The 9,675-nt window shown below is 40.3% G+C and overlaps 2 protein-coding genes across 2 annotated transcripts; one reads left to right on the top strand and one right to left on the bottom strand.

Annotated features, from left to right (window-relative positions):
* Positions 1-333, bottom strand: LOC117385491 (acidic leucine-rich nuclear phosphoprotein 32 family member B-like). The gene has a single exon (XM_033982781.1). It carries the CDS (start codon positions 331-333, stop codon positions 1-3), a length of 333 nt encoding a protein of 110 aa, XP_033838672.1.
* A 795-nt stretch (positions 334-1,128) lies between these two features.
* On the top strand, positions 1,129-8,251 carry LOC117385393 (insulin-like growth factor-binding protein 1). Its single transcript, XM_055228554.1, has 5 exons — positions 1,129-1,233; positions 1,649-1,874; positions 3,030-3,169; positions 4,232-4,360; positions 7,609-8,251. Exons 1-5 carry the CDS (start codon positions 1,138-1,140, stop codon positions 7,735-7,737), a joined length of 720 nt encoding a protein of 239 aa, XP_055084529.1. The 5' UTR covers positions 1,129-1,137; the 3' UTR covers positions 7,738-8,251.
* The last annotated feature ends 1,424 nt before the right edge of the window (positions 8,252-9,675 follow it).

Genomic DNA, 9,675 nt, shown 5'->3' on the forward strand with positions numbered 1-9,675 from the left:
TTAGCTTTCGTCTTTGCCTTCATCTTCGCCTTCGCCTCTGTCTTCACCTTCGTCTTCGCCTTTGTCTTCATCTTCACCTTCGTCTTCATCCTCATCTTTGCCTCCGTCTTCACCTTCGTCTTCGTCCTCACCTTCGTCTTCGTCCTCATCTTCGTCTTCGCCTTCGCCTCCGTCTTCGCCTCCATCTTCGTCTTCGCCTTCGCCTTCGTCTTCGTCTTCGCCTTCGCCTACGTCTTCGTCTTCGTCTTCGTCTTCACCTCTGTCTTCACCTTCGTCTTCGTCTTCTTGGGGCGTGGGCAGGTTCATGAAGCACAAAATGCAGGAGAGAAACATTCCATCGGGTCCTTTGACGTGTCCAACCGTCCAATCGAGACTTTATTCTGCGCGAGAGAAATAAATCTACACAAACATGACCCAGTACGTCTGAATTTGAATTTGAAAATATTTTTTACGATCTTCTTTCTCCACACATGACCACTGTCCTCACACGGCCCGGGACTCACATGGCGGTTCGCGAAAAGATAAACCCGGGGTCATGTTTGCAAGTCACCGTTTAGACCGTCCACATTTCTGCCGTCGCCACCGACCGCCGTGACGATTCACTACGGCGACCAATTACTATAGAAGCATCTGGCTTTGGACAAACATGTTATGACCAGGCCAATCCATACGGCCGACCTTATGCAATGTTTACCGGAGTGATTACACAAACGCTCGAAACGGATCAAACGCACGCACAAAATAACGTAACCACCTCTGTTTACTGTATTTGCGCAAAATAATTCCTCAAAACGCACGGTCAGAGTGTGTTTTCGTGCGGGAAAAGCTGCTGTATTGTTTTGAAAGTGACGCCGGTCGATGAATCGGCTGAAAAAAACACACTCTTCAGTCTTGTTTTGATGTACAATGACTGTATGTCCCAGAGTCAATATTGACCGCAGACCCCGTGAACCCGGATGTACGCACGCGGAATGAGGTCAGCCGCTGTTCAAAGCAACAAAAAAACAAAAACGTTTTACACCTACAACTCGCTACGTCAATCATTAACCGTCTGAGTAGGATGTGTGTATATAAGCGGAGGATGTACGCAGGATAACAGCATTCGAAAAGGTAACTACAACAGTGAAAGTAGCAGAAATGGATAACGTTTTCGTGTTTTTGGCGGTGTTGGGCGCGGTGAAGTCGTCTCCTGTGATTGGACCCGAGCCGATTCGATGTGCGCCGTGTTCTCAGGTAAGAACGGGACAAAAAACAATATTTTTGTCGCTCATGGGACGTGTTTTATAATCGTGATAATCGCTAGAATGTTCCAAAAAAAGCTACTTATGCACAGAAGAGTTGACGTGGGGGAAAACGGGTCAATTGTCCCACGTCTCAGGGTCTTAGGGGCCCAGAATTAGAGCGTACCCCAAGTCAGGTTTCTTACCCTGGGCCCCAAAATTTCTGTGGACGGCCCTGCTCGCACATAATTTTCTCTGCTAAATTAAAGTTGTTTTCGCTGATAACAAAGTACAATTATATACAAGTTATTTAAACATGGGACTTACTCATAACATTATAATTATTCATATCAGGAACCTTTGTCCGTATCGTGATATTATCGTGATATTATCGTTAATCGCAACACAAAATTACAATATTCTCTCAGGAGAAGCTGAGCCAGTGCCCGGTGGTGCCAGCCGGGTGCGGGCAGGTGCTGAGGGAGCCCGGGTGTGGTTGCTGTATGGCCTGTGCTCTGGAGAGGGGGGCGTCCTGCGGGGTCCACACTGCCCCCTGTGGAGAGGGGCTGCGCTGCACACCCAGACCGGGGGAGTCGAGGCCCCTGCACGCGCTCACCAGAGGACAGGGCGTCTGCACCCAGGACCTGGAACAAGGTACGAACGTGTGTGAATATCGAAGTACGAGATTTAAACTTCACTGAATCATAATTTCTCTGTTTTCGTTGCACAAAAAATGTCTAAAAACTGAATTTGAAGGTTTTTTCTGGCTCCTTTCTTTCCGTCTTACATTTTCTCATCTGTTCTAATGTCGTTTCCTCGTCACAAACGGACCTGGAGTTGTGTTTTGTCAACTCACAAACTTTGCAGATTTAGACTGAGTTCTTCTCTCAAACTGAAAACACTCTGTTCCACCTTGTGATGTCATCGTGTGGCGATACAGGAAGTGCTCCACTGTGTTTTTAAACTCCACACACCTTCATTTCTAGAATCATTTGGATCATTTCAGTCCTGGAGTTGCCACTTATCTCGACTGAACTAAAGGTAAAAGGAGCTGTTAAAACCTGTTAAAATCTACCACTTGATGACATCACAAGGTGGAAACGGAGCATTTTGAGCTTTGTAGATGTAACAGACTAATAATAAAGTGTGAGTCAAACATGTGTGAATGAAACAAAACACAACTCCAGGTCTGTTTTTGATGCATTAACACTTTTAAAACACAACTTAAACCTCACTAGAGACAGTTTTGTGTGATGTAGGACCTTTAAAAACAAACAAAAAAGAAATTAAAAAAGAAAATAAAGATACACTATGTAACTTTTCTTTAATGAAAACACTGCAAACTTAATTTAGCGTGTTATAGCTCGGCACTGTACGATAATTTGGACCAAAATACAATAATTTCGGGCTCTCTGTGCGAAATTACGGTGACATTGACGACTACAACTGATGTGTGATTTGCTTTAAGTGAAAAGTTCCACAGTACGGCATTAAAATACTACCTTACTTTTATTCAGTTTTATGTGTTTTTAATCCTAAACATGTGGGTGGACTCGCCTCTCCACAGATCTCACCGAAGTGTTTAATGTCATACTGTGGAACATTTCAAACAAAGTAATCACATCTCCAGGCAAACGAGCACCACCTGGAAAAGTTACACAGTGAATCTTTACACGTTTACTGAGATAAAAACGGAAGAATAATCCCGTTATTTTACACAGAAATTCTTGAAGTTTGCAAAAATCAGTCTAGACAAAAACAAATTAACGTTTTTTTTAATAGAAACTTACTGAGGTTTTCTTTGTCCAGACGCGGCGGACGTGGTCGACCATGAGTCCCTGCAGTACCGCCTGGGTCTGAACCTCCCCCTGGACCAGCCGGACACCGCGGAGGGTCAAGAGAGCATCAAGGCCAAGGTCAACGCCATCCGCAACAAGCTCCAGCAGCAGGTGTGTGCAGACAGAACGCAACACAACACAACACAACACAACACAACACAACGCACAAATGAGCCACAAATACAGCCTCTTTCTATTCATTTAAATTAGATGGGGCCCAGGTGAGGTTTTTTGCCCTGGGACCCAAAATTTCTATCGACGGCCCTGCTCCTCCATAATTTTCTAGTACAATTATATTAAAGTTATTTAAAAGCCTCTTCATAACATTAGGACAGACACACACACACTTCATGACGGCCGACCGTGTGCCTCTTTTGCTCGTCTTGCTCAGTCACTCGTCCCACGTCCGTCCTTTGTTTTTTCATTAATGTCACGTGAAAAAGTTTAGAAAAAATGAGATTTACTCACAAGATTTTTTATGTGCAAAGAAATCAAGACTTTTGGGTGCAGGTCTATGTCGGTTTGTGTTCTGTAGATTTTTATTGTCGGTTACAGCAAAACAGTCGAGTTAAAGGCAGAGACCAGCAAAATCCAAAATCCTGAGTAGTGTCTAAAGCCGAGTCGGACCGAGTCTGACCGAGTCTTGTAGAGTCTTGTAGAGTCTGACAGTGTGGGATTGTACCAGTTTTTCACAGTACTAGAAGAGTGGGGGTTAAACATTAAGAAATTTAAAGAACAAATGGAACAATGTGAGTGTTTTCTATCCATCCCAGAGTGAGGGTTACACATTACTGAGATGAGAGGGGCCACAGAAAACCAAACAGAAAACCAAAATGACTAAATCTTCCGTTAGTGTGACATATGGCCACTGCTGCATGATGGGAAACAGAACATTTTGCACCTTTGTAAGAGTAAGCAATATTACATTAGAATATTGTCCAGATCTCCCAGCGTTCTGTGATGTAAAAGTCTATGTTGGCACCTGTTGCTATTCAGATCTCTCCAAAAAATCTGCGAGTTTAAACCCCGACCTCAACCCTCCAGCTCATCACATCCAGCGCTCGTCTTTCTCTTCAGTTTTAGATCCTCACTCTGACTTAACTCCCGCGTTGTTCCACTGGAGGGCGCACTCGCTGAGGCTGATGGTTTGACCTTGTCTCTCTTTCGCTCCAGGGCCCGTGTCACTCTGAGCTTCACACTGCGCTGGACACGATCGCAAACTCCCAGCAGACACTAGGGGAGAAGTTCACCAACTTCTACCTGCCAAACTGCGACAAACACGGGTTCTACAAGTCCAAACAGGTGAGGTGGAGATATTTAGACCAATGAAAGTAAAATGAGACATGAACGTTCCACAATCGCAGGTAGTAACACAAAAAAAAAGAATAAAAAACATAGGTCTAATGAAAAATTAAGATGACAAACATATGAAATACAGTGATGTTTGTCCGTCTGACGTTTTGTTGAGTAGAAACTAAAATGAAATTGTTGTTTATTTGTGAGGGACCGTGCACAAATTCATCAATCTTATAAAAGAAAAGATGATTTGTTTGATTCTGATACTGCTGCTTATCCTCTGCAGCGCCTGAGCAGCTGAACACACATTAAAACACACATTTCGTTACAATTAAATCATCAGTTTATCATTGATATTTGCAGTAAAACACAATAAAATGTCCTCAAGTCCAATGCAGTATGTTTTCCTCAGTCCAAACCAATTAAAAAATCAATTATGTGCAGGTTTTTACACTGAATACAGAACATTACAAATGAATCAGACGCGTTTGATGATCTAAACTGTCCTTTTTCTAATTTTTAGTAAAATTACAGACAGAAATCTATTATATGCATCATCTCTGTGGACATGGCTGAGTTTATCTGATTTTTATAGACACTGACGCTCAGGAAAAAGACTCTTATGCATAAGTTTGGTTCTTGTTCTAATGATGTAAAGTTTAAATCGTTTTGTGCAGCGTCGTAAACCAAAAAAGCCACAAAAGCTGCAGGTGGAGCGTAAATAGTGATGTTTGTCGGTGTTTTTTATTTTTTTATTTTTTTTTATTATTTAATTTTTTTATTTTTTTTATTTTTTAATTTTTATTTATTTTTATTTTTTTTATTTTTTATTTTTTTATTTTTAAAGCGTACAGCAGTCGGTGTTTTTTTTTTTTTTACAAATTTAATGCACAGTTTTATTTGCAGCTGAATAAGTCTGACAATTAAATTAAAAATGTCACTCGCAGATATAAGTTTCACTGCAAAAACGATGTGAGACACTGGTGGATGAAGTATTCTGTTATGTTTAGTAAAAGTACAAATACAGAGGTGAAAAGTTACTCAAATAGAAGTAAAAATATCACATGTTCAAAATGCACTTTAAGAGTAAAAAGTAAAAGTGTTGTTCATTTATTTAAGTGTAAATGCAGCGATTTTGATTCAAAAATGTGACATATTTTGGTCACAGTAACAATATAAATCAGTTTTGTTTGTTTTTTTCTTACGATTTTTGTGTATTTATTTTTGTTTTGCTCAAATCTGAAGCTTGAACTCGAAAACTTTAGTCAGAACATGGTAAAAATAACCCGTCATCGTTATCAGATGAGAAGTACGTTTTACTTTTACTTGAGTACATTTGAGAGCAGTATCTGTACTTTCTACTCCACGATATTTTTGAACAGGACTGAAAAGTAAAAGTAAAAAGTATCCACTGCGAAATGTACTTAAGTAAAGTACAGATACACAGGTAAAAAGTTACTCAAGTAAAAGTAAAAGTATCACGTGAACAGATCTACTTAAGTAAAAGTATTTAGGTACCTGTTTAAAAATGTACTTTAAGAGTAAAAAGTCAAAGTAACAGTAACAGTAACAACATAAATCAGTTCACTTCATTTTTCTGATGAATTTTGTGTTTTTATTTTTGTTTTGCTCAAAGTCGAAGCTCAAACTCTTAAACTTTAGTCAGAACACGGTAAAAATACTCCCTCAAATCAGATGAAAAGTACTTTTACTTTTCAGTCCTGTTCAAAAATGTAGTGGAGTAGAAAGTACAGATACAGCTCTCAAATGTACTCAAGTAAAAGTAAAAAAAGTACACACTGTGAAATGTAATTAAGTAAAGTACAGATACCTCAAAATGCAGTACTTTTACTTCGTTACTCCACCACGCCTCGTATATTTGTCTTTTTAAAACCTAAATGTTTAACGTCTGTTTTAAAAATGAAACTAAATAAGGATGAGTTCAAACTGAAGACATATTATGATGTGATTCACGTTTTATAAATCTTAAAGAACATTTATTTCTCTCCTTCAGTTAAATAAAATCAATCTTTTCTTGTTAAAGTGACAGCAGCAGTGACTTTGTGGAGATGAGGCGTCACTTTACGTCTTTGTGCAGAGTTTCATCTGTGGTTCTCTGTTCTCGCTGTAATTCACTTTAACTTTAAATAAATAATAAAAAAACAAAACACTGGTACAAATTGTCCAACAGGAAAAGCCCCAAAAGCTTTTGTGGTCCGTGTATTTTCACTTATTAACAAGGAATGTTTCTGTTCACCATCAAACAACAGCCAAACTGACCACAGCCTACGAAGTACAAGGAAAGTACTGCACTCAAGTCTTAGGTATCTGTGCTTTACTTCAGTACATTTCACAGTGTGTACTTTTTACTTTTACTTGAGTACACTTGAGAGCTGTATCTGTACTTTCTACTCCACTACATTTTTGAACAGGACTGAAAAGTAAAAGTACTTTTCATCTGATTCGAGGGAGTATTTTTACCATGTTCTGACTAAAGTTTTCGAGTTTTAGCTTCGACTTTGAGCAAAACAAAAATAAAAACACAAAATTCAGAAGAAAAGTTACAATTTGTTTTGTTACTGTTGTCCTGCCAAAATATTTGTGTGAAATAGTTTGGCTTTTTACTCTTAAAGTACATTTTTAAACAGGTACCTAAATACTTTTACTTAAGTAGATCTGTTCACGTGATACTTTTACTTGTACCTTTTACTTTTACCTGTGTATCTGTACTTTACTTAAGTACATTTTACAGTGGATACTTTTTACTTTTACTTTTCAGTCCTGTTCAAAAATGTAGTGGAGTAGAAAGTACAAATACTGCTCTCAAATGTACTCAAGTAAAAGTAAAAAGTACTTTTCATCTGATTTGATGGAGTATTTTTACCATGTTCTGACTAAAGTTTTCGAGTTCAAGCTTCAACTTTGAGCAAAACAAAAATAAATACACAAAATTCAGAAGAAAAATGAAGAAACTGATTTGTATCGTTACTAAAATACGAATTTTTTTTACCACTACATGAAACACTTTACTTTTTACTCTTAAAGTACATTTTTAAACAGGTCCCTAAACACTTTTACTCAAGTAGATCTGTTCACGTGATACTTTTACTTCCACTTAAGCAACTTTCAACCTGTGTATCTGTACTTTTACTTAACAAAACAAAGTACTTCCTCCACCACTGCGTAGAAATACTCCAAACCTCAAAAAAACCTGGCCTTACTTCTTCTTAACAAACCCATTTTCTTTCCTCCAGTGCGAGTCGTCTCTGGTTGGCCCCCCGCCGCGCTGCTGGTGCGTCTCCTCCTGGAACGGGAAGAGGATCCCGGGTTCGGCCGACCTCCTCGGAGACTCGGAATGCCAACAGGAAATCACTGTTCTTTAGATCGACGCCGCTGAACCCGATCACCCGCGCGTCCCTTTATGATCCGTGTACACGATTATTTATTCACTTGTATATTACCAGCATCCGCCATTTGTCGTTTTTAGATTTGTTTTATATGTTTATCTATTTTTTAACATTGTAAATAGGGCGACACTGTATACGTTTGTGTTTCCGTCTAAATAACTCCATCGCTCAAAAACCGCAGGTCGGCGCCTCTTGCCAAGCCCAGTTCAGAACGTCCAGGATACGTTTTTTTTTTTTTTTTTCCTCTTTTTTTCCACGTGTATTCATTCATTCATTCGCGAAACAACACAGCTGCTCTTTCATTCAAGCTGTTGACATTGTCTGAATGTATCTCCATCGGCGTTTCCTCAACGGCTACGGGGGGAAATGGTTAAAAGGCCGCAGGTATGTGTGCAGCGGCCCGCACAAACATATCAGAGCTCATCCAAACCGCGCTGAGGTCTGCCACGAGCTGCATTTGTCTACCTCCACTCACCTCCGCTCCTCCGCCTTATATATGTGACTCTACTCCTGCTATCAAGTATTTATTACGTTTATTAAGTGTTATGTCGCGTCGGCGTGGACAGAGGTCTACTGTCCCCGCGCCACTCGCAAAACTGCTGCTGGTTTAATGTCGAGATGTTGTATTTATGATATTATTTCATTAAAACGATGTAACTGGAGCTTGTTCACTGTCGTTATTTATGATTTACTACCGGGATGCAGGGCCGGCGCTAGTTTTCAGGGGGACCTAAGTTGGATTTGTGTCTGGGGCCCCTGACAGCGGACGTATCCTGGCTCAGATATCGGTGATTTGACAATATTATGACCTTATATTTTGTGTTTATACGACAAATATCAGACTGAAAACATCCAAAATGTCACAACTACCACAAACAAGCAAGATTTTTGAGATTCAACACAAGTTTCTGATGGATTTTCATGTGTTCCAGTTGACGATAGTGGGCTTAATTTACTTTACGTCGGGTCCTTGCTCCGGTGTAAACACAGAGCTGCCCTCACCTCTGCACGACTGAAAAACAAACGCAGCAGCAGCAGATATTTTATTAGTATAGATAAAAAACAAATGTAATCGCTTGTGAGGGATATTTCAGCTGCTGCAAACACAAAATCCCTGTTTCTAGTAAAAGTTTATTATCTTATTTTCAATGTAAATCTATGCGCTCCCTGTCTTGGGGGCCCCCTGCTGGACTCGGGCCCCCAAACAGCTGCTCAATCTGCTTAAAGCCTGAACCGCCCCTGCTGGGATGTGAACTTATATTTCCCTTCAAATCTTCTAATCACATAATGCGACGTGTGGATGTTTTCATATTGCCTTTATTAAGTAAAAATAGTCTCTGGTGGTGGCATTTTACAACAGCATAAGTTAAAAGTGATAGAACTATGTGACTGTGATGGACAAACGAGATCAGAGTCATTTTTACGGCGTGCGCTTGTGTTTGCGCCTCCAAAAAAAAAAGCTTACTATACTCTGTGGTCCGAGCTGCACGGTTGCAAAAAAAAAAGGCAACTTGTTGAAAAAGAACTTTGAAAGATAAAATATATAGACACACGTTATGACAAAGTACTGCACATTCTCGGCTAAATGCACTCTCGACCGCACGGGTACGAAGAGCGTCTACACATCCCATTGTGCGTTTTATCCCAGTCAATAATGAGCGTCGTCGTCACGTCCTCTCTGCCGGACGCACAACATGAATAGCTTATTTAAAAAGTTGAGTCCTCGCAGAGAATTTCAGGGTATATCTGCGACGGGAGACGAGAGACGGGAGACGTTTTCCCCCCCGCTCCCTCCCTCTGCCTCGGACACGGGGTCCCGCAGGCCGCCGGTCCAAACATCCAGATATCGGCCGGAGCCATCTCGTGACCTCGCTCCAATATCCTCAGTGTCTCTGCGTGTTTACAGTTCACGGT

Source organism: Periophthalmus magnuspinnatus, chromosome 17 (assembly GCF_009829125.3).
Source record: "Periophthalmus magnuspinnatus isolate fPerMag1 chromosome 17, fPerMag1.2.pri, whole genome shotgun sequence".
NCBI lineage: Eukaryota > Metazoa > Chordata > Actinopteri > Gobiiformes > Gobiidae > Periophthalmus > Periophthalmus magnuspinnatus.

What these genes read in the sequence shown, in the direction of transcription:
- LOC117385491 (XM_033982781.1), bottom strand. Translation starts at nt 333, where the DNA reads ATGTTTCTCTCCTGCATTTTGTGCTTCATGAACCTGCCCACGCCCCAA.
- LOC117385393 (XM_055228554.1), top strand. Translation starts at nt 1,138, where the DNA reads ATGGATAACGTTTTCGTGTTTTTGGCGGTGTTGGGCGCGGTGAAGTCG. An exon ending in GCAACAAGCTCCAGCAGCAG is followed by an intron (nt 3,170 to 4,231) that starts GTGTGTGCAGAC and finishes CTTTCGCTCCAG; the next exon opens with GGCCCGTGTCACTCTGAGCT. An exon ending in GGTTCTACAAGTCCAAACAG is followed by an intron (nt 4,361 to 7,608) that starts GTGAGGTGGAGA and finishes TCTTTCCTCCAG; the next exon opens with TGCGAGTCGTCTCTGGTTGG.